Source organism: Fringilla coelebs (assembly GCF_963513975.1).
Source record: "Fringilla coelebs genome assembly, chromosome: 3".
Taxonomy (NCBI): Eukaryota; Metazoa; Chordata; class Aves; order Passeriformes; family Fringillidae; genus Fringilla; species Fringilla coelebs.
Window position 1 is genome coordinate 2,662,806 of NC_140030.1, and position 27,577 is coordinate 2,690,382.

Genomic DNA, 27,577 nt, shown 5'->3' on the forward strand with positions numbered 1-27,577 from the left:
AACCCTCCAGCAGAGCCCACCCTGACCTCTCTGAAGCCTTGATTGGCTGATTTTTAATTGATTTCTTCCCCACATGTGCAGGTGGGAGAGCTGGAGAAGCCTTGGCAGAGAGGGAGGAGGGTGGGAGGTGACCTGCTCAGCTGGGAATGAGGATGTGGGGGGGATAAAGATCCTCACCTCCCAGTGTGGCAGTCCTTGATGGGTGGGGACAATGGTGGCACCTCTGGAGCCTGGGCTGGTCAGATTGATCACCCACTGTGAGAAATGGATTTATAAATAATTCTCAAAACCTGACTGGGAGCTCAGAGTACATCTGGATGCAAACTCTGAGGTAAGGTGTGCTGCCCCAGGGAGGCTGTGGAATAGAGATGACATTGTTGGGAGAGAGACTGGACCAGGAACAAGTTTCAAAAAGTTTCAAAATATTGCAAAAAACCAGATATTTTAGAGAATTAGAACTGTGAAAGATGCATTGTGGGGTAAAAATATAGGTGATTGGTGTTGGAAGTGTTAGCAGCATTGGGAAACATTTCCAAGGTACTGTAACCAGGAAATTGGGTGGCTTCTGCTGGAATGGTTTTACATCTCTTGTGTCCCACCCTTCATCAGAACTGAAAATGGAACAAAATAGTTTTAAAAGCCTCTCAGCTGCCCCATCTCTGTAAAAGCTGGGCAAACCAAGAAGCCCTGATGCAGGAGATGATTTAACCCTTTCTGCATGGAGAAGATCCCAGTCCTGTTCTTCAGAGAGGCAGAGGGAGCCCCTGGTGTCCCCAGCCCACCCTGCTCTCTTCCCCCAGCCCCTTGGGGTAGAATCTCTCACCTTTGGCAAAGGTGGAAGCAGATCCTTGTCCTGAGAGCTCATTCACTGCCTCCCCAAATTACCCAGCTCTCCTGAGGGCATCCTCCAGGCTTTTTTCCCCTGGCAGAGAGCTGACATGAGCAATGAGGCACCCAGGTTCTTGCAGAGTTTGCTCTTTGCCCAGGAATCAATCCAGGTCACTGAGTTGAGCTGTCAAAACTTCTCCAAGGGCACGGGCATTCCTCATGTTTTCACCATCCAATTGTATGTGACACTTAATTTAAAGCTTAAGTATGAAGCCTCACCAGCAAGGAGATTGCTGGAAGCTATTGATTTTGCTGCTTTTTTTTGGTGTTTATGTATAAAAATGTGTTTTAAAGTATTGGTAAAAGGACATTATTGCAGGGCAGACTCTGGATTTATGCTCTGGTTTCGTTTTCTCTCAGGTTTTTTTTAAGATCCATTTGTCCAGCATGTGTGTGAACAACAAAATGCTGGGAGGAAATGGATGTCATGGATTTGTGTGTTTTTGTGCTCCTTAGTCAAACAAATCCCAGGTTGTGGAACTGAATCGCCTGGAACTGATTTTTTAAAAGGAGAGGAAGCTTCTGATGTGGTCTGTTGGGTGCTTGGAGGCGTTTTAGGTGTCTCCAAACTTTGCAAACTGCTCAGGAGGTTCGTGGTTTTGAGCTCTGGGCCTTTTAGCTGATGGCAAAGGGTTTTAAAGAGAAAAGACAAAAGTCAAAACCAACCAAAATAAGGCGAGCAGGGCACAGTCTGGGGTGGGTTTGAGTCTGGAGGAGTTGGAATTTGGTGCAGCTCCCACCACTGGCGCTCTGCCCTGAGTTTGGAGCCCCTGCTGGGAGAGGAGGGGGGGGCTGGTGATGAGCTGGGGTCTCTCTTGTTGTTCTCTGGCTGATTTTGTGTCCTCCTCACTGTTTGAATCTCCTTGGGCAGGAGAACTGCTGACCCCCTGTGCTGCCAGAGCCCTGCAGCTTTGCTGAGGGAACATCTTCCCTTGGGGCTTGACAGAGCTCTTGGCTCGAGAAGGAACAAAGTTGTGGCAAAATTAAGGTGATGGAAGGGCAGGAAAAGCAGTGCTGGGGGAGAGATGGAGACCTCAGAGTCTGGAAAAGGACAGAGAGAGGGTTGGTGATGGCACCTTTGGGCTCCTTGGGGGTGAGACCCACCAGGGCAGGGGCTGGGAGCTGAAGGGAGACAATTCCCAAGGAGCAGGGTTGGTGTTTGAGAGGAGAGGGGGATGCTCCCACTCTGGCTGTCTGCAGGTGGAGACAGGAACCCTCCTGGCAGAGCTCTCCCCGTGCCAGCTCCTCTGCCCTGGAGCACACAGGAGGTTCATGTGGGTTCCACAATGGTTTGGGTGGGAAGGAACCTTAAAGCCCATCTCACCCCACCCCTGCCATGGGCAGGGACACCTCCCACCATCCCAGGCTGCTCCCAGCCCCATCCAGCCCAGCCTTGGACACTGCCAGGGATCCAGGGGCAGCCACAGCTTCTCTGGGAATTCCATCCCAGGGCCTGCCCACCCTCACAGGGAACAATTCCTTCCCAATCTCCCATCCATCCCTGCCCTGCAGTGGGAAGCCATTCCCTGTGTCCTGTCCCTCCATCCCTTGTCCCCAGTCCCTCTCCTTTCGTACTTCCACAGCTCCCAGATGATGGAAGGAATGATGAATCTGACTCCATGTCCTTAGAAGATGAATTTATTATTTTATGATACTATATTATATAAAAGAATACTATACTAAACTATACTAAAGAATACAGAAAGGATCCAGACAGAAGGCTAAAAGATAAAAAAAATTATAATAAAGAAAACTTGTGACTCTTTCCAGAGCCTGGACACAGCTTGACCTTGATTGGTCAATAAGTCAAAACACACCAGAAGCCAATGAAACAATCACCTGCTGGATGAACACTGCCCAAACACATCCCAAAGCAGCAAAACACAGGAGAAGCAAATCAGATAATTATTGTTTTCCTTTTTCTCTGAGGCCTCTCAGCTTCCCAGGAGAAGAATCCTGGGCAAAGAGATTTTTCCAGAAAAAATGATGGTGGCACTCTCCAGCTCTCCTGGAGCCCCTCTAGGCCCCTGAAGGGGCTCTGAGCTCTCCCTGGAGCCTTCCCTTCTCCAGGCTGGACTCACTCCAGCAGATCCAGGTCCTTCCTGTGCCGAGGACCCCGGAGCTGAACGCGGAGTGTGGAGTTGCCTCCTCCTGCTTCCCTCCTCACCCCACCCCCACCTTGATTCCTGCATCCTCTTTTCCAGCAGTTCCCAGGCAGGGCAGAAACCCCTGGGAGCATCTGCTGGCTCTGGATAACCCTTCAGCCAAGCCAGACACTGAGCTGAGTTTTGTAATGTTTCTCCACCTTGGGAAGGAGCAGGATCAGGAGTTCCTGTGCCAACATTGCCCCTGCTTTTTCCATGTCCTGATGGAACCACAGAGTTCCTGGGGCGGGAATGCTGCCGGCTCAGCTCTGGCCCTGCTTCTCCATAGCCCAGAGCTGCCCAGTTTGCTCACTTGCAGTAAATTGTTGGTGCTTTTGATGGCTCTTCAGTGCAATATTCAACATGTTTCTGCTGGGTATTGCAGCCCCCCTGGAGCTGTCAGCAGATGAAAGCTCCAGGACTGGCTTTCCAAGGGAATTGAATCATCCCAGCTGTCACGCAGATCCCGATACAAATATTTCCACTGTTAATGGTTTCAGCGTGGGCTTTTTTGTGGGATCAAATGTAATCTTGTTTAATGGAGTTCTGTTGCTGTGGTGCTTTGGTCTTTTCACCAGGCTGGGCTTAATTTTTAAATGGAGATTGTTCAGAGCAGAGGCAGGGAAAGGGCTGGAGGGATTGAATGGGGTGGGAAATGTGGGATGGACACTTTGGATCAGCCAGGGGAGGCTGAAAGTGTAAGAGCAGGGGAAAGGATCCAGGGTGGATGGAGCTGTCAGGAATGATGTGAAACTGTTCTAGGGGAGGGGTAGGCTGGAGATCAGGAAAAGGTGCTTCCCTAGAGGGTGTCAGGCACTGGAACAGCTCCCCAGGGAATGGTGATGTTCCCAAGGCTGCCAGGCTCTCAGGGATGCACAGGCTGGGATTGTTGGGGTGTCTGTGCAGGGCCGGGGATTGGACTGGATCATCCTGGTGTGTTCCTTCCAGCTCCATGACTCTATTCTATGATTCTTGGAAGAGGGAGAAATTCAGTGGGATTTTACAGCTGTGTGGCTGGGATGGGGGAATTGCTGGAGCTGCTGCTGGACTGAGCCAACAGTTTGTACCTTCAGAGCCACTGTGGAGACCCTGGGGGGGCATTCCCTGGTTTAGGGGGACACAAGAACCTTCCCTCAAAAAGCTGTCAGACCCCACTGCCTCCTTCCCCCGTTCCTGTGTCTGTTCCTATGGCCCTGAGCCACTCCCCCCTATTCCCTGACTGGCATCATCTTTGTACTGCCCAGAGACCAGGGTCACCCCCAGGGTCACCCCCAGGGTCACCCCCAGGGTCACCCCAGGCCCCTTGGCAGACCCAGACTCTGTGTGTGGGTGCTGGCACCTGAACATCTCACCAGGCAGCCGAATAAAACATCTGGGGATGTTATACAAAGATTATTTTTGCTTCCTTACCCCAGACTGTACCAGCAGCAATTGAGCCTGCTGCAGGCCAGCACAGCCTGCACAGCCCCAGCCCCAGACCCCCACCCTGGGCCCTGCAGCCCCATAAATGTCACCACCACCCGCAGCTGTCAGGGCCACTCTCGGAGTCCCTGTGGTCAGGATGAGCCCAAGATGTGTTAGAGCGTCTCTTTTTCCCAGCCCAGCAGCCGAAGAAGGAGTCAGGATCCTTCTGTTCTGCTTTTCAAGGTTGTTTATTTGCTGTTGTCTGTAACATTCTTTCTCTGGCCTGCTGAGGTCCATTCAGCAGGTCAGTCAGTGGCACACTGCCCGCCTCAGGGCGGTGTTAACTTTTTATACTAAAAACTACATGTACTTTATTTACAATAATTTTCCAATACTTATTACTTATGCTAGACAGTGTGTCTCTACTCTAAACCAATCCAAAAGTGCCAACATCACTCAGAAGATGGAGGCTAAGAAGAAAGAAGAAGGACAAGGCATGCCCAAATGCCTCCATCTTGACTTCTGAACCCCCATTCTAAAAACTCAAAATTCTACTTTTTCACCCCGTGATAAATTCACAAACGTTCTATTCAAACTCTTGTTTGAATATTCACAAACATTCTATTCAAACTCTTCATATAAAGTTGGTGATTGTTTTTTCCACGGGTTAAAATCGAAGGCACAGGTGTTTTTGTCTCTGTGCCAAGGTCTCTGAGCCCCCTGCCAGGGTCTCGAGTCCTCCAGGGCAGCCAGAGGAATATCCTGGGTTCCGACAGGCCAGCACAGCTGGCACAGCCCCAGCCCCAAACCCCCACCCTGGGCTCTGCAGCCCCATAAATGTCACTGCCACCCGCAGCTGTCAGGGCCAGCACAGCTGGCACAGCCCCGCAGCCCCGTCACTGTCCCGGTGTCGCTGTCCCCGCAGGTGGTGCGCACGGAGAAGAACAGCCTCAACAACCGCTTCCTGCCCTGGGACCAGATCGAGACCGAGGCCATCCTGTCCATCGACGACGACGCCCACCTGCGCCACGACGAGATCATGTTCGGCTTCAGGTGAGCCCTCCCTGCCGGCTGCCCCTCCCCACGGCAGCAGCCGGGGGCACAGGCGGGGCTGGCACGTCCCTTCCTGGAGAAACGCACTTTAATGGGGTGGGGAACCCGATCCCAGTGAGGAAACCTCATTTCTCACACAGGATGATGCTCATGTGGTGGTGGTGGCTGCCACCCTCTGCTCCGTATGACACTGGGGTGTGACAGTTCTTTGGGCAGAGCAGGCAAAGGCAGAGATGTCCCCCAGCAACGGGAGATGTCCCCCAGCAAAGGCAGGTGATGTCCCCCAACAAAGGGAGATGTCCCCCAACAAAGGGAGATGTCCCCCAGCAAAGGCAGGTGATGTCCCCAGCAAAGGGAGGTGATGTCCCCAGCAAAGGGAGATGATGTCCCCCAGCAAAGGCAGATGTCCCCCAGCAAAGGGAGATGATGTCCCCCAGCAAAGGGAGATGTCCCCCAGCAAAGGGAGGTGATGTCCCCAGCAAAGGGAGATGATGTCCCCCAGCAAAGGGAGATGATGTCCCCAGCAAAGGGAGATGATGTCCCCCAGCAAAGGGAGATGATGTCCCCCAGCAAAGGGAGGTGATGTCCCCAGCAAAGGGAGATGATGTCCCCCAGCAAAGGCAGGGGCTGCTGCTCTCACTCCCACCCTGTTCTGCTCCGGCTTTCTCTTGACTTTTCCCTGGCAAAAGCTTCCTGATCACAGGAATGAGGGGGCTCCTGCTGGGGGAGGTTTGTGCCAGCTGCTCCTGCAGCTCCTGCAGCCCAAGCTCCCTCCCTGCCAGGAGCTGCTGGGGAATGAGGGTGCCACAAGGAGCAGGGGCTGCCATTCCCAGTCGGAGAACACCCAGCAGCTGCCTGGGGGTGGGAGATGGGGAGCAAAACCTGCTTGGGAGGGGGATTTAAAGGCACAAAATGCCTGGAAACGCAGCAGGATCCTTCAGAGGGATGAGAAATGAGATGTGAGAGGGATTAAAGTGCAGGAGGAGGCGTCAGGATTCCTGGCTTCCCTTCCCTGCCCCATTCCAGGCTCTTTATCCAAACTGGGCTGCTTTCTCCCCTTTTTTGGTCTCTGTTTTGCTGATTAGCCCTGGAGAGCATCAAATGAAGGACATTAAGTGCCCTGTGTTAATCTCACTCATATCCCTGCTTACAGACACCCTGTTCCCACAAAGCCTCCCTGTGTTAACACATTCCCAGGAGCTGCTGGAGTCTTGGCACTGGAGTGAACCTCTGCCCGCAGCAACTGTGCTTTGTCAAAACTTTGCTTCAGGCTTTGATTTTTGGGGCCAAAAGCATCGTTTTTGCCACTCAGGAGGGAGCTGGAGGCAGCTCTCTGAGCATCCCCAGAACGATTCTCCAGAGAAATCCTGATTTTTGTAGCTGAGCTGGGAAGGAAAAAGCATCAAGTTCATAAGAAAGCGAAGATGTGGGAGAAGTGAAAGGGAATAAATGGTTTCGACTTCCAGCTTTTCTAAACAATCACCCTGGACTGACAGGAACTGCAGCAAACATGTGCTGGGGGGAGGATAGAGCCAGGGAAGCTGCTGGTGGTGTTGATTTCTTGGGATTATCTTGGAATTTCATTAATTGGAGTGCAGGACTGAACAACAAACACATCTGTGCTCCGTCAGTGTAAGGAAAGCTCAGGGAATCTTGGTCTGCTCTCCTCCTGTAGCTCTCCCAAAACAGGGCTTGTGGGAGAAACTCACATCCAAATGAGGGGAAAAACCCCAAAATAGCACTTACTGCCCAGTTTTGTGCCTGGCAAGAGGGAAAACCCTTCTGTGTCCACAGGGAGTTCTCTCATGCAGTCTGGACTCACAGCTTGGGCACTGGGCAGCAGGGAGGGAGGACTGAAAGGGAGCCAACACCCCTGCCTGTGGGAGCTGGGTTTGTTTCCCAGCTTAGGCATCAGGCACTGACTTTTCCTTAATTATTGCAGCCAGTGTTGCAGCTCTCCTGGGGGATTTCTCTGGAGGAGCGTGAGCTGCAGATGAGAGCAGAACATTAAGCAATCGCACGCTCCACATGCAAAATTCAGGATTTCATTCCCAAGGCTGGACTGTGAGCACGTGTCAGGGTGAGGGAGGCACTCAGGGCTCTGGAGGCTTTTCCTGTTGGGCCAGAGCCCAGGGAGCTGCAGTTTGGGATGAGGAGCCAGCACCTTGGCAATCCAGGTCTTCCCTTGGGAGACACCAGGGTCTTCAGCATCTCAGCAGCTTTTCACAGAATTAGGGAATTATGGAATTTCCAGAGTCCTGGAATGGTTTGGGTGGGAAGGGACCTCAAAACTCATCCAGTCCCACCCCTGCCATGGACAGGGACACCTTCCAATATCTCAGGGTGCTCCAAGCCCTGTCCAACCTGGCCTTGAGCTTTCCTTAAGGGAGGTTGATGTTATCTTGACTTTACAGAGCTGCTGGGAGATGGAAAGTCCCAGCGATTTGGGGAAGAGGCCAGGAGATGTTGGGCTCCTCCCAGACTGAGCCTGGGCTGCTCTGGCCTTAGTTTTCTTTTAAACCTCCAGAACAGCCCTTATGAGCTACAAAATCCCCAATTTATGGATTAGGAGCCCTTTCCTTGTGCATGAGCAGCTGGGCTGGGCTCTAGGACAGGAGCACATTTAACACTGTTTTCCTTTTTGCCATTTGGGAATTCCTTGGGTAAGCAGTTGCCAAACTCCTTTATGTACAGACCCCTCCACCCCTTGCAGCCCCTCAGGAGCCTCTGGGTGGGTTCCCAGGTCTGTGTCTCATGGGCAGTTCTGTGTTTGCAGGGTGTGGAGAGAGGCCAGGGATCGCATCGTGGGCTTCCCGGGGCGCTACCATGCCTGGGACATCCCCCACCAGTCCTGGCTCTACAACTCCAACTACTCCTGCGAGCTCTCCATGGTGCTCACTGGTGCTGCCTTCTTCCACAAGGTGAGACCTCCCCTGGGCTGCCCCTTCCTGCTCACAGCCACCTGAGGCTGCACATCTGGGGGGTTGTGGTTTTTTAAGGAGAAATGTGGGAGCCTCCTTGCCCCTCACTTTATCCAGACTGAAACACAGCCAGAAGCTGGTCCTGAGTGCACTGGGAAGGATCTCCAGTGGCTATTCCTGCCATGCTGAATCCATAGCAGCAGAGAGCGGGATCTGAAGGGGCTGGAACCCCCATTCCTCAATTCCTGAGCTTCCAGGAGAGGGTGGTGGCTGTGGGAGATTTGCTGCTGCTGTGGCTACAGCGGTGCGGGGGTGACTCCGTTATGGGGAACGTCTCCACTGGGATCCTTGAGTTTTGAGTCAGACACACCTCAAATGTCCCACGTGTTGCTGTCACCTGTGGAGCACCTGGAGGACGCTGTGCCTTTCCCTGTTGCAGTACTACGCCTACCTGTACTCCTACGTGATGCCCCAGGCCATCCGGGACATGGTGGACGAGTACATCAACTGCGAGGACATCGCCATGAACTTCCTGGTGTCCCACCTGACCAGGAAACCTCCCATCAAGGTAAAGCGCTGGCAGCCAGGGCGTTGTCCCAGGGTTGGCACTGCTGGAGAAGCTCTGGTTGGGAAGTGGGTGGTGTCTGCTCCAGGGAAATCCAGCTCCAGTGGGAAAGCTCAGCCTTTGGAATCAGCTGGATCCCTGCCACAGAGCAGGTGAACTGAGGTTTGACATTACAGGATTGATCAGACTGAATTCCCTGTCTGGTGAAAGGTTCCCTGCCCACAGCAGAGATGATCTCTGCTCTGGAGCCAGGCTGGGGGAACTGGGGGTGTTCTCCTGGAGAAGAGAAGCATCCAGGGGAGAGCTCAGAGCCCCTTCTAGGGCTCCAAGAGAGCTGGAGAGGGACTTGGGACAAGGGATGGAGGGACAGGACACAGGGAATGGCTTCCCACTGCCAGAGGGCAGGGATGGATGGGATATTGAGAAGCGATTCTTCCCTGTGAGGTGGGGAGGCCGCAGAATAGAATTCCCAGAGAAGCTGTGGCTGTCTCTGGATCCCTGGGAGTGTCCAAGGCCAGGCTGGAGCACCCTGGGATAGTGGAAGGTGTCCCTGTCCATAGCAGGGGTGGGACTGGAGGAGCTTTGAGCTCCCTTCTGACTCAACCCTTGCTGAGGGTTAGGTTTAGGGTTAGGGTTAGGGTTAGGGTTAGGGTTAGGGTTAGGTTTAGGGTTAGGGTTAGGGTTAGGCTGAGCCCCCTGGCAGTGCCCGGACTGGGCTGTGGGCAGCGTGGCGCTGACACCTCTGTCCATCCTGGCAGGTGACCTCCCGCTGGACCTTCCGCTGCCCCGGCTGCCCCCAGGCGCTTTCCCACGACGATTCCCACTTCCACGAGCGGCACAAGTGCATCAACTTCTTTGTCAAGGTGTACGGGTACATGCCCCTGCTCTACACCCAGTTCCGCGTCGACTCGGTCCTCTTCAAGACCCGCCTGCCCCACGACAAGACCAAATGCTTCAAGTTCATCTAGAGATGGGCGAGCTGGACACTGCCAGCTCCCAGCTGGGGCGGGAGAGGCCGGCACGGGGCTGCTTTGGTGGGCTGTGAGTGCACAAGGCCGTGGCAAACGGGCCAGCCTGGATTGGGACGGGCTCTTCCCTCTTCCCGCAGCGGCTCCCCCGGACAGGGAGTGGGACCCCCCGGCTGCTGTGAGGATGCACCCACGGATCGTACACTGCGGAATGGCTCGCTGGCCTCTGGCTCTGCCCCTTCGCTAGCCAAGGGCAGCCGTTCTTTTTAATTATAATTATTGTTATTTAAAATGAAAGTGTTTTAGATTTGCCACATAAGGCGCTTTTTTGTTTTCTTTTCTTTTCCCTCCCCTCTCCCCATCCCGTTTCCCCCTCTGGACCCTTCAGCCCATCCGAGGGGACTGTAGCAAGGCCAGGTTGAGGTGTTTGGGTGCGGCATCAGGGCAGCTCCTATTACCACTGCTGTCCCCATCCTTCCTCCCATGGCACAGCCCTTCCCACCCACCAGATCCTGGCTTCTCTTGCCCTGTGGCTACTACTGAGGCCTCTCAGGTGTCACCTGGTGAGGAGCCCTTTGCCCTGCTCCCCACCCTGAGCCCCTGGAGAGGGCTGAGGTTGGCCTGGATGGTCCTTCCTGGCTCCAGCTCTGGCCCCGCGCTGTTCCCGTGCCGCAGCCCGGGGAGTTCACTTGCTGCTGTCTCAGTGTCTTTTCCACCTTGTCCTGCTGATCCTCTAAAGACAGGGAGTGTCTTTGGGGCTTAGGGAAGATCCACCTGCAGCACAGCAAGGGCTGGGGGTGCTCCAGGCTCCTGGAGGCTCTGACCCTTCTCTGTGCTCAGCCTGGGTGTGCCAGAGCTGCAATTCCCACTCTGCCTTGTCCCTATCCCAGAGTGCTCCATGCCTGTGTTGGGTTTGCCGTGGGCCTCAGCACAGCTGCCTTAACCCCAGCCCATCCTCACACCCTGGCTTTGGGCTGTGTTCGAGGTTTAATCCCAACAGGAGCTTCCCAGCGTGTGATGCTGCTGGGATCACATTCACAGCGTGGGTTTGGAGCTGGTTCCTCTCCCCCAGAGCAAAATGCTGTCACACTGCGACCAGCCGAGCTCAGCTGCTGCTCCATCCAGCCTCAGGCCCAGCTGGACATGAGGGGAGCACAGGAGGGAAGGGCAGAGCTTGGCCCTCATGTGATGTTCTCCCTCAGCACATCCCAGATGTTTGTGAGCAGCCTGGAGAAGCTCTCGCTGGGTCGGTGGGCAGGTGACACTTGTGTGGTCACCTTGATGTCCCTGGTTTTCCTGGATGTCACCCCTGGTGTGTCTCTGGGGTGTGGGAGGAGGGATGGTCCAGCAGCAGCGCCTGGACTCATACCCAAGGTCAGCCCTGCCCGTGCTCCCCCTGCACCACGTTTTGGGGCCCCTCCAAACTCCTCTCCCCAGGTTTTCCTATCAGCACTGACACTTCCTCTGTGGGAAGGGGAGGGAAGGAGCAGCCTGTTCCCAGCAGAGCCCATGGCTCGTGCCTTCACCAGCACCACTGACCACAGCAAAACACAGATCAAGGAATCTTTTCCTATTTCCCCCCTCCCCTTTCCATTCCCTTTTTGTTTTAACATCAGATGCCCAAAACGCAGCACGTGAAGTCTCAGTCTGCTTAAAAGAGACCCCTGTGAGGCCCAGGAACGCCTGGAAGGCTTCTCTGCCCCTGCCCAGGGTGGAAATGGGGCACTTGTCAGGAGCTGTGTCAGCTCCAGCATTCCTGAGGGGCCCGAGCTCCTCTTCCAGGGCTTTAATTCCACCCTCATTAGTGGGGTTCGTTAGCAGTGATGCCGTGGCTCAGGTGCAGTCCAGGCCCAGGGTCAGCTCTGCCTTCCCAGCCCTCCTGGAGCACGGAGTGATGTGGGCATGGACTGCACTTCATCCAAACACAGGCACTGCTCAGCTTTCCAAAATCCGAAGGGAAATGTTATTCCAGTGAGAGCCTGGGGAAGCACGGATGGGATGGGAAGAGTTGGCATTCCCAGGGTGTCCTGGGCTGCGGGGTGCTCAGGGTGTCGGAGCCCCAGGCTGGGAATTCTGCTCTCCCTTGCTGAGTTTTGATTTGAGGCCAGCTGAGATCAGGAATCAGCAGAACAAATCCAGCTGTTCTTCCTCCCTCTCTCTGGCCTTTTCCCAAGCTGTTTTTTTTTTTGCTGAGGGGGTCCCCCTGTCCACTCTGCTGGAGCAGGGACAGGATGTGCAGTGGGATCTCTCTGCGTGTTGTGGGATGGATTCCTCCTTGCTGAGCGCCCCTAAAGGGGAAGGATTTGGGGGTGAAGGGGTAAAGAGGCTGCTCCTGGGAGATACCTGGGCAGCAGAAGTGTTGGGAGGGATGGAATTCTGTGGGGAAATGAAATGCTGGAGGAACATCTTCCCCACCCACAGGGCTGGTGCTGCCCCTCCCAGTCCTACTGCTGCAGCTCTTTCCCAAATCATTCCAACCACCACCGAACACAGGTGGTGTTTGGAGTACAGGATTGGCATTCACAGCCCAGCTTTCTGCTCCTGAGACATGCCAGCACCTGAGCTGTCCAGAGGCCCCTCCACTAGGGAGGAGAGGGGCTTTTCCAGAGAGTGCTCCCTCCCAAACATCCTTCCTTGCTCCCACCCGTCATTCTCCCGGGATCTTCAGGGCATCCCAGGGTCACTCTGAAGCTCAGGTTTGGTTGTATGATCCATCCCAGCTCCCGGGGCATGTGGCCTCCACCATCCCAGCCCTGAGGAGATGGGAAGGGCTCATGGCAGCTGCACCTTTTCCCCCTTCCAGAGTTTCTGCTGCTTCCCCCGGGCACGGAGCGAGGCCTTTCCCGCTGTAAATAGAAACGACTGAGGTGACACGGCCCCGGCCCCGCCCGTGTCACACGGCCCCTGCCCCCCCCGTGCCCACGGTGCTGTGAGCACCAGGATTTCAAATACAACAGGAACTGAGAGACAAGGAACACTCCTTCGACACGAGCACAATGTTGAGTTTTTTGTAAAAGGTTCCAATAAATGGAGAGTTTAACTTCGGAGCGTCTCCGTGCCTCTTTGCTGGGGCTGGGAGAGGGGCCCAGCATGGGGCTGTTGCTGCTCCTGGCCCTGGGATACCCCAAAACCAGGCATCTCCTGGGCTTCTATTCCCACGGGGCAGGTGAGCTGGTCTGGAATGCTGGAAACTCCTCAGGGATGGCAGTGCCCGCAGCTAAACCCCATCGTGTCCCTGGTGAGCTCATGGCTGGGCCAGGAGAGCCCCTGGGAGGGGTTGGACCCTGAGCGGCTTCCAGGGACATCCCATCCCATCCCATCCCATCCCATCCCATCCCATCCCATCCCATCCCATCCCATCCCATCCCATCCCATCCCATCCCAGTTCTGCTGCTTGTGTGGGTGCTTGTAGGCAATGAAAGCAGCAGCTGAGGCAGTGCTGGGATGGCAAACCAGCCCATCCCTGCCTGGGGATCCAGAGCTCAGAACCTTTAGGGACAGCTCCTGTGGCATTGCTGGCTCAGGATGCTCCTGGTCCGTCTCATGTGCAGGAGGCTGAGGTGGAAAAACCAAATGGATCCGCGAGGTTTGTAAGGAGATTCCCAGCTTCAAACCTGCAGGGAAGAGCGGGGGAGAGGAATGGAGCCAGTGGGATCCCCTCCATGCTGGGCTGGGAATCCCCCAGGATTTCCTGCATGTGGCTGGATTTCCTCTCTTCCTTCCTGCTGCCTTTTGTTTTTTGCTCTCCCTCCTGAGCAGCTGCTTCCTCCGTGGTCACTTTTTACCTTTGTTGTCACTTTTCACCTCCGTGTCTCCTGCCCTTGCTGCTGCTCCCACTGGGAATTGTGCCCTTTCCTTTCCCTTCTGCCTTGGTTTGTGCTTGGGTTTGTTTCCAGGAGCGGTTTCAGGGAAACCCCAAAGGATTTTAGTCCTGGAGGGAGGAGATGGATGCTCAGCCTCCCAAATGCCTGTGATTTCTCCCCAGAACATTGCAGGGAGGCAGGGTCATCCCTGGCAGGGAAGGGCACAAAATTCCCCACTCCAGGACCCTGGCCTGGCAGCAGCAGTGGGATGCTGGTTTGGGATCTGGATCCCAAATGAGCCCAGCAGCATCTTGGGCACAGACTCAGCTGGAGCCCATTTTCTATCGAGGCTTTTCCTGAGGTAAAAACCTCCTGATCAATATTTTTTCCTGCTGTAACTGCTGTGTTTGGTGAGAGGAGCCACAGCTGTGGTTCCATTTCCGTTTCTCTGTTAGGGTTTGTACCCTCAGATGAGGAAACAGAGGTGATAAATCCTGTTAATAATTCATTCCCTGCTCCCAGGAGGAGGGCAGGGTGAAGTGCTTTACACTCCACTCCTGCACTACAAAGTGCCCTCCATTTTCCCTTCTGGATGATGCACTCCTTGATCAAAAGCAATTTCACTGGAATTGCTCCCGTTCTGCCCAACAGTGCCATGAAAGCCACCAGCTCCTGCTGGAGGCCAGGAGAGGAGCTGCTGCCACCCCTTCTGGGTGACTGGCCCTTGAGGGAGGACTTGTCCCCAACATGGTCCTCAAGGGATGAGTTCATGATCCATGGATCCTTGAGGGATGGGGTCACAGTCCATGGATCCTCAAGCAATAAGTTGATAGTTCATGGATCTTAGAGGGATGAACTCATAGTCTGTGGGTCCTTGAGGGATGAACTCACAATCCATGGATTCTTGAGGGATGGGGTCACAATCCATGGATCCTTGAGGGTCTGGGTCACAGTCCATGGATCCTCAAACAATGAGCTGATAGTTCATGGATCCTTGAGGGATAAACTCACAATCCATGGATCCTCAAGGGATGAGGTCACAATCCATCGATCCTTGAGAGATGGGGTCATAGTCCATGAATCTTTGAGGCACTGGGTCACAATTCAAGGATCCTCAAGGGATGAACTCACAGTCCATGGATCCTTGAGGGATGAACTCACAATCTATGGATCCTTGAGGGATGAACTCACAATCTATGGATCTTTGAGGGATGAACTCACAGTCCATGGATCTTTGAGGGATGAACTCACAGTCCATGGATCTTTGAGGGATGAGTTCATAGTTCATGGATCCTCGAGGGATTGGGGTGACAGTCCATGGATCCTTGTGGGACTGGGTCACAATTCATGGATCCTTGAGGGATGAACTCACAATCCATGGATCCTCAAGGGATGAGGTCACAGTTGATGGATCCTCAAGGGATGAGGTCACAATCTATGGCTCCCAGGGGACAGCTCACCTGTGACAGGTGAATGGGGCCTGTCAGATCCCACCTTTCCCAGCACCAGCCTGCCCAGGCCATGATGTGCAGCCAATCCCAAATCCCTCTGCTCTCATTCCCATTCCTCCCAAAGGCTGAGCTGCTGGTGGAGCACAGATCCAGCAGCATCTGGCTCCAGTCTTCCTCTGCTCCTCACGTCGAGGTGCCCACCGAGGGGACAGATCCCAGTGACAGTGACTGAGCCTGGGCAGGGACCTGGCATTGACTGATCTGCTCCAGTTGTTTTCAATGGGTCTCACATTAATGGAGAGAAACCACAATGAACTCCTCTCCACTCAGGAACAGCTGCTCCATAAAAACCATCCAAGAGCAGAAATCTGATTTTAACCTTTCCTCCCCATTATTTCTGTGGGAGCACGGGGTTGGGAAGTCACTGGGAATTAATCACTTGCCACACACCCCACTAATTGTGTTCAATGAGGGGAGCAGTGGAGAGAGGCCGGAGCAGCTCAGGGAGGGATGTGGGATCCAGAGAATGGGGATGGACATTGCACAAGGAACCACGTGGGGGCCAAGGGGATTTATTTTCCCTTCTGGAAGAAGGAGAGTAAAGCCAGGAACCTTTGCTGTTCTTTGGCCATTAAATTGAGAACTTCTGGATAAAGCCTGGATTGGATCCATGGTATTCTTCCCTTGGCAGCTCCCTGGACTGCCACAGTTCCCTCTGCAGGACTGACCCAGCCCGAAGAAATGCTGTTTGTTTTTCTCTCTCTGCGCAGAAGGAACAAGAACTTCTTTTTCCAGTTTAATTAGGCTTTCTCATTAAGGAATTGCCCTCCCAGCATGTTTGTTTCTCCAGCATGCACAACCTGAATATAACAAAACAATCCACTCTCAGCTGCTGGACTGATGGAACAATGAGAAGTTTTCCTGCTCAAAATGACAGGAAGAAAAATGTAAAAGATTTTAATTTTTACTTTTTCCCCCTGAGGAGGGTGGGAAAGCCTTGGGAATGTGAAAAGGAAGGCACTGGAGCAGTGGGATCAGTGCTGGAGCTGAGGTAACCAGCAGAAAGATGAGTTTATCCCATTGCCTCTCTGGGTTAGGAATAATCCCTTTGGAGTTTATTAAAGTGAAATTATCCCAGTTTTTTGTTTTTAAATGATGCTAAAGCAGCAAAGCTGCAAACTCTGATGAGGATTTAATTCCACTGCCCCAAGTTTTTCCTGTTGATGACACCACTCCTCACACAGCCATGGCACACAGGATAAAGGTGTGGGTGCTGGGATCTGCACACCCAACCCAAGAGAAATCCTTCATGGGAATGAAATGGGATTTGCAGTGGCAAAGAGATTTTATTACAGAGCTGCTTCCACTGCCTGCATCTCCTCCAAGGGATGAACTGGAGGAGCAGCTTTATTTCCCAAAGGTGTCAGGACAAGGACATGGAATGGGCACGGAGAGGCTTTTATAAACCACAGGATGTGCTCCCTCCTGGGCAGTCTCACTCTGCTTTTTATTTTCTAACACCAAATAAATACAAAACAATCCAATAAAAAATGAACAGCAGTGAATCTGAGAAATGGGTTGCCTTTAAAAGCAATACTATTGACTGAGGTGAGGCCCCAGATATGTGATTTGGGGAGGGAAAAGCCTCCCCAGGTCTGCAGTACAGATGGCTTTGGATAAATGACTCTGAATTCCATCCAGGATTTGAGATGGGGGCTGAAAGGACAAGTTTTTGGAAGTTAGAAACAAGAGGCACTTAAATCTCAAAAGGTTTTTTATGAGCATTAGGAATTTTCCTACTTTATGGACTTCCCTAAGTGTCTTCCTGAGGTGTTTCCTCCACTGCTGATGGAGGAACCCAGGAGGAACCAGCTGTAGGGAGGGGCCTGGAGCTCCATGGACAGATCTGGATGGAACAGGTGAGGCTGCAGCATCAATAAACACTTGGATTCCTAGAGGATAAAGCTTTTCCAAAGTGCCTCTGCTTGTGCAGGGAATGGCCAGGCTCTTCCCACTGTTCTCCATGTCCACCAGACCCCTTTTCCCATTTTTATTTGTACAATCTTTGCCTCACCAGCTCTCCCCTCCTCGTGCCAGTGAAGGACACACAGGGAGGAGAGGCAGGGAATGGGATCTGGGGATTGGGAAGAAGCAGAAGGAGGAAAAAGGCCTTTGTTTCAATATTCCTACAGAGTTCTGTAAGGTGAAGGACTGGGGCAGAGACTGCTGAGGGACACAGGGGAGCAGCAGTTCACCCTGGTGTAAAGAAACACTCCAGTTATTTATTCTGCAGCTCCTATCTCCTGTAAGATTCCCAGATCCCAATTTTACACAACAGGAATCTCCTCCAAAGTATTCCAAAACAGGTTAAAAATAAGATTTTAAAAATAGATATTAAAAATACTCCCTTGCTCCTCCATGAAGGGGAAGGTGGTTTCTGATCTCTCTGAATCACAAAATTCTCTCTCTTTCTCTCTCTCTCCTTGGACAGCTCCAAGTTCTGCTGCTCCAGGCTCTCTCCTTGCAGAGCCTCCTGATGTCCATGAGCTAAAATTTCTGCAGGAATTTGAGCACCAGGTCCCTCAGTTTGACCCTCAGGGGCTCATCATTGTCACAGATGATGTGGGTGGAGTCCTCCTCCAGCTGGATCAGGGTCTCTGCCTCCTGCAGCAGCACAATGTGGCCCTTGGCTGTGTCCTCCACCTTGACGTCGCTGAAGCCGTGCTGGAGTTGGGGTGGGAGGGGGAGAGAGAGGGAAATCAGCACAGCACAGGAAAACTGGCAGAGAGGAGAGACCAGGGCACAGGGGCAAGGGGGAATTTCATGGGATCACAGATTGGTTTGGCTGGGAAGGGACCTTAAATCTCATCCAGTGCTACCCCCTGACATGGCAGGGACACCTCCCACCATCCCACTGTCCCAGGCTGCTCCAAGCCCTGTTCAGCCCAGCCTTGGACACTTCCATGGATCCAGGGGCAGCCACAGCTTCTCTGGGAATTCTATTCCAGGCCCTCCCCACTCTCACAGGGAACAATTCCTTCCCAATATTCCATCTATCCCTGCCCCCTGGCAGTGGGCAGCCATTCCCTGTGTCCTGTCCCTCCTCCGCTTGTCCCAAGTCCCTCCCCAGCTCTCCTGGAGCCCCTGTAAGCACTGGGAGTCTGCAATCCTTTATCTCCTGTAGGTGAGAACAAGACTCCACAGAGCAGCAACCAAATTTGTGCAGCTTCCTCAGGAGGCTCCTCCACCAGTGGAGACATTTCCAGGACCTGTTCTTCTTATAAATCTTGTGGAAATTTAAAAGCTTTTTGAGACTCCCTCAGCTGCTGAATCCAAAAGGCAAATCACCCACCCAAAACCTCTGCTTCCATGACAAACAGGAGGGGATCACTGACATGAACCCTGCATAGCAGGACAAGGCTCCACAGGGAACAATTCCCTCACTTCTGAAGTGCAGGGACACCCTGGAGCACTTTAGCCACTCACTGGCCTTTCTCCATTTCAAGCTACACTAAAATTATTTTCCCTCTCTCTGCTACCAGAGCAGCACATCTGAGATGTGCAGAAATCTGCTGGAACCCCACCTGCCACCAAAGACTCCTCACCTTCTCCAGAGTCTGCACAAACTGGTCCATGGGGATGGAGCCACTCAGCAGAGGCTTCAGAGATTTGCACTCGGGCACATCATCACTCACCCGCTTCCTCTTCTTGCTGGCAGGAGGTTGGGGAGGTTTTGGAGGGAGCTGATGGATGAGAAGGAAAAAAAAGGATGCAACAGGTTGGAAAACAGGCAAATTTCCCACTCTAAAGGATGCAACAGGTTGGGAAACAGGCAAATTCAGAGAGAGCAAATACTCAGGGAATGAGAACGTGGCTTAGCTCCAGCCATTTATGAGGACTCTGGCATTTTAAGCCAAGGTCTAAGTTTATTTGGCAGCAGGAATTGAGTGGAGAAGGGAGAAAATGAACAACAGCAGCCTCAGACCAATCCCATAGCAGCACTTCCCAGAGCTGCTGAGGGTTTCCAGGGAAGCAGCCTGGGAAGAGGGGGGCAGCCTGTCTGCTGTGCTCTGACAGAAATCCTCACCAACCTTCACGTCCCTGACATTTCCACACTGGGCTCTCTTCCCAAGTGTCCTGGGCCCAGCCAGCTCTGCTGCCCAGTGTGGGAAGGGCTGCTCAGTGAGGCCCTGCAGGCTCATGGATCTGAGAGAAAGGGAACCAGGGCAGCTACTGCTGGGCAGGTCCCTGGACATCACCTCCTCCTGCAGAGCACTCATGCCAGGAATGCCAGTGCCAGCCTGAAGGGGGTGGCAGGAAGGGAGAGTAGAGGGGTACAACCTCCAGGGAAACTGAAGGCAGATGGTCCCTTCCCAAGCCTGATGTCCCAGGTCATCTCTCTCCTCTAACCCTTGGTCCTGAGGGGTTGACTGATGCTGTTCCTGACTGTGGAAGACAGCAGGATGATCAGTAGCCTCTCTTCAGGAATTATCTCACTTCCCCATTCATCTCAGCCAGGCACATGGCCAAGGAAAAGAGGGCAGAGAGATTTATTTGCATCCCACTCCCTGCTCTGGGTGTAATTCCTCACCGGTACATGCCAGGGCAAAGCCTCTGCCAAGGGCTCTGCCCCAGTGGGAAGGAGCTGCAGGAGGGGCTGCTGGGGTCCTGGATGGCAAGAAAAGGCAGAGTAAGGATATTTTTCTCCCTTTCCCATTAGACTGTACCTGCAGCACGTGCTTGTTGTCCTTAGTATGCAGCACAGCAGAAACTGTTGCCAAGGAAATACCAGGCTTGATCTCCAAGGGCACGAGGGAATCTGCAAGCTGAAGCAAAAGGAGATTTTGTTCAGCAAGTGATCAGCTCAAAATGTGCATGAACCCAGCTGTGAGATAAATTGGCAGTGTGGTATTTTTAAACATGGGCTAATGAACTGTAAACACAAAGCCACTGATAGACTGAGAGCTCCTCGGACCTGCCCAGCCTCCTTCCAGCTCCCAAAATTATGGATTTCACACCATGAGCAGAGCAGCACGAGGTTTGCAGGAACCAGGGCTGGTCTCAAAAACCATAATAAACACAGAGAACCCTTGTGTGAAAAGACAATTGCTTCATTAATAATTTTAGTTAGCAAAACTCGTGGTCTAATCCAGCATTATTATGTTTGTTATGCTGATGGACAATGAAAAATCAAAGTGAGCTTCCTTTCAGTCCCTGACTGCAGAATATCTGGAAAAGGAAGTGTTTGTCCTTAAAACCCCAATGTTTTCAATCAACCCACTGTTGATTAGTTTGAAATTATTCCAACAATGCTGCACAAAACCCTTTCCACTGCCTTTTTATATAATTCTTCCCTGAAAGACATAAAATCTAGTTTTGGCTTGGAGTTTGGATCTAACACTGCTGGCAGTGCCTGGAGTGGGCAGTGCTGCACCTGCTGAGACCAGAGGAAGTTGGCCAGTTGGGAAGCACCTCTTCCAGCCACTTTTCCAAAGGAATTCTGCAGAAAACAGTGCTCATGAATGGAGGAAATTATTCCCTTTTTCCCTCCAAGGGAATTTAAGCTGCCAGGATGCCCAATCCTTTTGCCATGACAGCACTAGAGGGTTTTTCTGTTGGCTTCAATGGTGGCAAAGTTGTTTTAGTAAGTTCTGCAAATCTCACCTGCCACTGTTAAAGCTGCAGGAACATTTTGAGAGCACCTCCTTGAAATAAAGCACTTGGTGGGTTGGAAAAACACGGGCTGCATTAAAAATCCCTAAATTCTGTCTGTATTCAGCCATAGTGAATCCTAGAAATCCAAACTTGATGGAGCAATTCAGCTCACTGTTGCTCTGGGACTCTGTTCAAGATCTTTAAAGCAGGCAATTTGAATACAGCCTTTATGGTTTGTTGTTGAAGGCAAAGAGAATGAAAATATAATGATAATCATTGCTTCAAATTTCTCCTGGCATCTAAAACCAGCAGCACTTGCAGCAGTGAGTTCTGCTGCCTTCCCAGTGGTCGAAGGCACTTTCCATTCCAACCACCTTCCTGAGGAGGATCGATACAAAAAGGGCTCTGATGGAGAGCAAAATGACAAATCTTGTGAAGAGAAAGATCCTTAAAGAACAGGGAGTGGCTTGAAACCAAAGTCTTCTCCTGCCACTAAAGTATTTTGCTATTAACATTTCTGCAGGCTTTAAACAGGCTAAATAGCAACACTTGGATTATTTACAGTCAGAAGGACAGTAGGACAGGCATTCATTTTGATTTCCTCCCCAGCTCACAGCCCTCTCCATGTGGCAGCCAATCCTTTTATTACAGAAACTCAGTGACCCAAACCAAAAAGGTCATTTAATCACATCCAGTAATTCACCCACCAAGGCCAGGCAGCACTGCTCCACTCCTTTCAACTGACCTCCTGCACACACAAATCACAGAACTCCTCCAAAATGCTGCATTAAAGAAACCTTTTTCACAGAGGCAGCAAGTCTTGTCTGAACTCCAAGCTATGGCAACTCCACTGTTTCCCCTCACAAGTGGTTTCAAACTTTAATTCTCCTGGCAGCCAGGAAGCCGTGTCTCATTTCAAGGTTGAATTTGTCCAACTTGCAGTGGCTGGCTCTTGTTGTGCCTTTGTGTGTGAGATTGAAAAGCCCCCCACCAAGCAGGAATAAATGAGGCTTCCTTCCAGTCATTATCCCGAGCCCAGTGTCACATGCTGGCACCAGGAAAGCCACCAAAGCAGGGACACTGAGATCTAACACCACATTAATCAGTCCCCTGCCCATGGATGAGCACTTGGACTGCCTTAGGAGAAATCTGGGGGGGATGTGTGCAGTATTCAGTTTTTAGCTTGGGATGTTCTCCTCCTGTGATCAGAGCTGTCTGCCCACGCTAAACCAGAGGAAAGATATTTTTACCATTAAGTCTTCCCTGTAGGGTTGCATTTTTCACCCCAAAAGAGGATTTGACATACACCCTGTGAGCACAAACACTGCTGTTGGCCAAACTACAGATGTTGATAAAGAACAATGTGGGTTAAGTCACTCTTAAAACTCTCCTGAAGACTTCAATGGGGACAACTCTCCCCAGGTTTAAGTTGTCCTCAGTCACCAGCCAAAAATCCTCTTGTTGGCAATGAGGGGCTGAACAACCCCTGAGGATGGGACCTGAAACTTCACAGTAAAAATAAATTGAGGCTGAATAATCAGTGAATAAAATCATGGCAGGACCACAGTTCCAGCACACATGGTCCTGGTTCTCTGGAGGATTCTCTCAGGGACAGACATGCTGGATGTACAACAGTATTTTAACATCCCAGTTCCAGTATTTTCTTCTTAGATTTTTGGGACACCTCGCCAGACTCCTTGCTTTTCCCTTTTCACCTCTGGCTCACACAGGAGAGGGTGCAGGAGGGCTGACCAAGCAGGGAGAGGCAAAGTTTGGGCTGAGTGAGGTGAGCTGGATATGGAGAACAAGCAGGAGCTCAGCAAAGTGACCAGCAGTTAAAATCCCCTGAACCTGTAGGATCTGAAATCACTGATGTGTACATTAGATTGTAGCATGTGGAAAGGGGCCCTGCTGGGTTTTTACATCATTAAATGTGTTTTCCAGATTTTCAAACTCAAATTTTCAAATGCATAAATGTGGGATCAAACCAGAGAAGCAGATGGGAAACCCCAGACTGGATTCCCCTGGCAGTCCTGAGGTGGGGAAAGGAAAGAGATTCCCAGGCAACTCCTGGGCTGCTGCTGCAATTCCTGAAGGGTCATTCTTGAGCCTACCCCCAGTTTTTATTAATGACCTCAGCACAGAATGAGAAGGAGTGTCCAGAAAGGTCCCACTGAAGTTTGTAGGGCACCTTTAACAGAAAACAGGACCAGGCTATGAGAGAGGAAAAACTCAAAGACAAGAACTGGAGTGAGAAAAGCAAGATGAAATTCAATAGCACAAAATGAAGGCCAAGGATGGGGCTAATACTGAGAATTTCTACTGTGGGCTGGCAGCTGCTGCAAAGGACAGAGGTGAAGGGTTCAGGGTTTTTAGTCCATCCCAGGAGAGTCACAAATGTGACATGGCCATGAAAAAGGGTAAATGCAAGCCCAGAAAGTATCAGGTAATTCTTTCTGAGATGAGCTATCACTCTTTACATTGGGCCTGGCAAGATTTCATCTGAACTACTTGTAAATTGTGGGTAATTTCAGTTCAAGTAAGAGATTTTGAAGGGTAAAATAAGGCAGGAGGAGCTGTCTTGTAAGGGAAAATGAAATATCTTGGCTTGTTTAGCCTGGCAAAAAAGAAAGCCAAAGGGAGAATTTGATTATTCTACATAAACACCACAGGGAAAATACCAACAAAAGGGAAAATGTATTTATGCCCAAACATGATGTTAGGAATAAATGTGTGCAGGCCAGCAGTGAATATGTGTAGGCTGGAAATTAGGATGTTTTTGGCCATCAGAGACAGTGGGGGCTTGAACAGCATCTATTGGGAACAGCAGGGGCAAAAGTCTCTGCAATTTGAAATCTTTTATTTTTTGGAGGCACATTATAAACACTGTTGGTAACTGCAGCTGGGTTCTGGCCACGTGGGCCCTGAGGGCACTTCCATTTCTAGGTGGGAATGATGGAATACAGCCTTGGAGCTTGCTGGGTATGAAGCAATTCCCACTCAGATCCCTGAATAGGATGGAATTTGTAAGGGACAAAAAAATATCCCCTGCCAATTATTAGAGAAGCCCAAGGATTTTAAGATCTGCCTGAGCTCAGAAAAAGCTCTGGAGGTCACACCTGCAAAAAGGTTTTTATTGTAACTACTCCTCAGCAAAACCTGAATGGAGAACCTGCCCCATCCTCCATCTCTCCACTCCCCTGCTCCTCACACACACCAAATCCAGTTTCTGGGTGCAGGAAAGCTTCTTTAGTAGGACAAAAATTGCTTCAAGGCTGTGCAGCAGCCTTTTCACAGGCAGGGAGGATCTGTAGAGTCAGTACTGGAAGCAGAATTAAAACCATGGTCTTTGCCATGTCACTTAAATTTGGATGATGGTGTCAGGAGAGAAGGATAATTTCCCTCACCTCTTACTTCCTTGCCTCATTTTATCTCTCAATTTTTAAAGTAATTTAGTTATTAATTAATTCTTGAAGTACTAGCAGCTCTGATGGCCAGGCCCTTGTAACCAGACACAGGAGGAGTCTCTAACAGATCCAGCCTTGGTTTTACAGCTCCAGCTAAACCAGGAGCCAAGAGCAGGAATTCTGCAACTGTCAGATCCCTCAGAGGGACAAAAAAATGTGGGGTCAAACACATGGTGTGAAAGGGGAATTGAAATGTGCCTGTGGATTTGTGACCAGCAGCACAGGGAACAAGGCACAGGCATGCTGCAGGCAGGATGGAAATTGGGGAATTTTGCTTCTGAGGCCTAAAGGAACAAAGGCTTTTCCACCAGAGAACAGCCCAGAAATGAAGGGCATCTGTGGGATCATTAGTGGGTGATCTGAGTCAGGTCCTGTTGGGCTTTCAGCCTCACATTTGACACAATCCAAGGGTTTTAATTCAGCTGCTGAGTTAACCCCAACTTCACAGAACTGTCACTTGCTGGGGGTCTCCCACAGCTCTCTCTGGAGGAGATTTTAAAGTCTCATTAACTTCAGTGGATAAAGAATCATACCATGAATACCTAAAGATTTTGCTATTATCACTTGCAAAAGCCCAGATCTTGGCTTTGGGCTTCCACAGAGAAATAAAAAAATATTTCTTCCACTGAAGAAATAAAAAAGCATGAGGTACAGTCTGCAGTTTTGAGCAATGAATTAAAGCTCTTCTTTTCCATGGGCATGTTCCACGTACAGCTACTGGATCAGGGCTCCAGATCAGCAGGAGGAACCTTGTCCCCAAACCCTTGTCCTCAAATCCTTGTCCCCCAACCAGAAAGACACCAGGGAATAATTCTGGGTGGCATTCCAAGCACCAGAACTCACTCTAATCACTCAGCACTAACTCTAATCACTGGTTTTTGCCAATCCTGTGCCAAAACAGCATTTTAAGGAATATTTAAGGAGTGCAATGAAGGAGATTTATGGCTGTTTAATGAAGCTCTTCCCCAGGAGCCTGGGGAGGCAGGGAAGAGTTGTTTGAGGAACTTAAAAAAGGATGGTGGAAAACAGAACCAGCAGAAGCAGAAATTAGGCTTGGATTTGAATGAAAAATGACAGGTAGGGGAAGCAAGGACATGAAATATCTTCAAAGTAAAGGCAGTAAAGCTTGCAGATGCAAGAGATGAGTCATTTGAAAGACATAAAACTGCATAAATCAAAATATTCAAAATATAGTAACCATTTTATGGGTCAGAATGTCAAGTCAGGATGGGATGATGTTGTTGAAGCTGACTGGGAAGAGAGAGCTGAGTGCCAGGCTAGAAAAGTGTTATCTTACAGCCAGCCATCAAAAATGAAAGGAAAAACAGGCAGGCAAAGGCAGGCTGGAAGCAGAAAAGCAGATCTGAGTTCCACCTGACTAAATAGGACAACCTGTGGGTAAGACCAACCCCAGAAAAGGTACAGCAACAAAAAAAGGCAAAGGAAATGAAGGATAACGCTTTCCAAGCACAAAAAAGAGAGGAGGAGGGAGAAGAACTCTCTCAGGCTGAATGGCCAGGAGAGAAGAGACACCAGAGTGAGGCAGGAGACATTTCTAAGGAGAAAATAAAGGCTGCACTGAGCTCTGCTGATGTAAAACAGGGGGATTTATCAGCACTGGTTCTGGCTTTGTGTGAGGAGAGTTGGTAAAAGCTGGGAAAAAGCAGTTTTGGTGCAATGTCAAAAGGTGAGGTCCAACTTGGAGAGAGACCCCAGGCAATTCTGAGCTGGGAGCTGGGCAGGGCTGAGCAGCAGAAGCAAACAGGTTGTATTTCACTTCAGCAGGCTGTATTTCATTTAAACAGGTTGTATTTCACTTACTTCTTGTGAGGCTACAGCACACTGAACCCAGGGGGAAAAGTCAGGGAAAAAGGAACACAGAGGTCAGAGACTGGATAATGTGGGGTCACCAAAATGAGATGAGGGTGGGAAGAAGGACAGAATTCAAAACTCCTTAGTCCCTGAAAGACAGAAGGAAGTTGGAAAGGTCAGGTAAAAGTAAGGAAAAGGAGCCAAGATGAAACCTCCATAATTACAATGCCTGTTTTCCTAATTCTTCTCGGCAGTATTTTCTGATAATTTCACTTTGTGCCAGGCTGTGCCTTGTACACTGACACTCTCCCGACTGGGCTGTGTCCTGAAGAACACAAAATTGAGTATTTGAAGAGCACAGAGCCCTGAGTGAAGTGTCAGCTGCAGGCACCGAGTGATCCGCACCATTGTTCAGCTGTAATTAAACTGGAGGCACTTTATTTGCTCAGACACTACTGTTTAATTTTATCTGTTTGCTCCAGAAGGTGTTTTCCATTTTCCCATCTTTCTCCTGTGAGCAGACAATGCCTAACCAATTTCCAGGAAGCAGTCTTTTTTTATATATATATATTTTTTTTAAGTGAAAGGCAGATGCTGAGAAGAAATTATTTAAAGTGTAAAGGTTTGCACAATCCCTGGAAGAGCCATTCCAGCCTGATGCCTTGGGACTGTTAAAAACTCTCTCCAAACAAAGGCTGCTGTGAGTGTAAATCTCATTATCATACAACAGGCCTGCCTGACCTGCCTTTGCTCCTTGCTGAAGTGATTGAAATATAGACAATGTCCAGCAGTAAATTTCCATTAGTCTGACAGGCCAGGGTCTGAATCACTGCAAGTTTTGGGAAGGAAATTTCACTCCACCACAGCATCAGCCTGCACTGAGTGGAGCCACACTGAGCCCCAACTCTTTGGTTCCCAAAAGCTGGAAGGTTCCAGGCAGAACTTTGAGCTGGGAAAGGGACTGGGGATTCAGGAGGGGGCCCTGGTCATGACTTCATTGCAGCAGCCATTCTTTTATGAGACTTTCAGGTTTACTTCAGACACAAATCCCAGCCCTGCAGCACATTTAGCAATTACTGGTCTTTGCAGGGTGGATTTCATCATTCCATTTCAGGCTAACATGGTTTTGACAAATAACAAGCCACTGCAAGGTTCCTAGGAGCTATAAAATGCCCTTTTCAATTGCCACTTGAGCCTGCACAGAACTCCAGGGCTGGTGGGAGCCCATTTTAAACAAATGCCCTTTCCTTGCAGTACAGAAATTCCTATATTCAGGAACCCTAAACTACTGAAAAGGGAACATTAAGCAGCAAATACTCCCACACCAGGGAGCCCCATCCATCATGTCTGAAATCTGTCTTGCACAACCCACTCAGCAGAAGGGGAAGCTGCATCCATTTTTTACCAGGACTATGTAGTTCCCTTAAAAAGAAGGAGAAAGATCCT

The 27,577-nt window shown here is 50.9% G+C and overlaps 2 protein-coding genes across 6 annotated transcripts in view; one reads left to right on the forward strand and one right to left on the reverse strand.

Moving 5' to 3' along the window:
• The window catches only part of EXTL3 (exostosin like glycosyltransferase 3), a 119,812-nt gene extending 109,531 nt beyond the window's left edge, over nt 1–10,281 (forward strand). For all 5 annotated transcript variants that reach the window (XM_084201991.1, XM_084201992.1, XM_084201995.1 and 2 more), the window contains 4 exons: nt 5,362–5,489; nt 8,266–8,410; nt 8,850–8,978; nt 9,734–10,281. In XM_084201991.1, the coding sequence (XP_084058117.1) occupies nt 5,362–5,489; nt 8,266–8,410; nt 8,850–8,978; nt 9,734–9,943 (612 nt within the window). In that variant the 3' untranslated portion in view covers nt 9,944–10,281. The remainder of the gene's footprint in view (nt 1–5,361; nt 5,490–8,265; nt 8,411–8,849; nt 8,979–9,733) is intronic.
• A 6,404-nt stretch (nt 10,282–16,685) lies between these two features.
• Nucleotides 16,686–27,577, reverse strand: part of INTS9 (integrator complex subunit 9) — a 61,055-nt gene continuing 50,163 nt past the window's right edge. The window contains exons 15-17 of the mRNA XM_084203277.1: nt 19,925–20,023; nt 18,803–18,940; nt 16,686–17,921 (exon numbers count right to left, since the gene is read on the reverse strand). Coding sequence (XP_084059403.1) covers nt 17,745–17,921; nt 18,803–18,940; nt 19,925–20,023 — 414 coding nt within the window. The 3' untranslated portion in view covers nt 16,686–17,744. The remainder of the gene's footprint in view (nt 17,922–18,802; nt 18,941–19,924; nt 20,024–27,577) is intronic.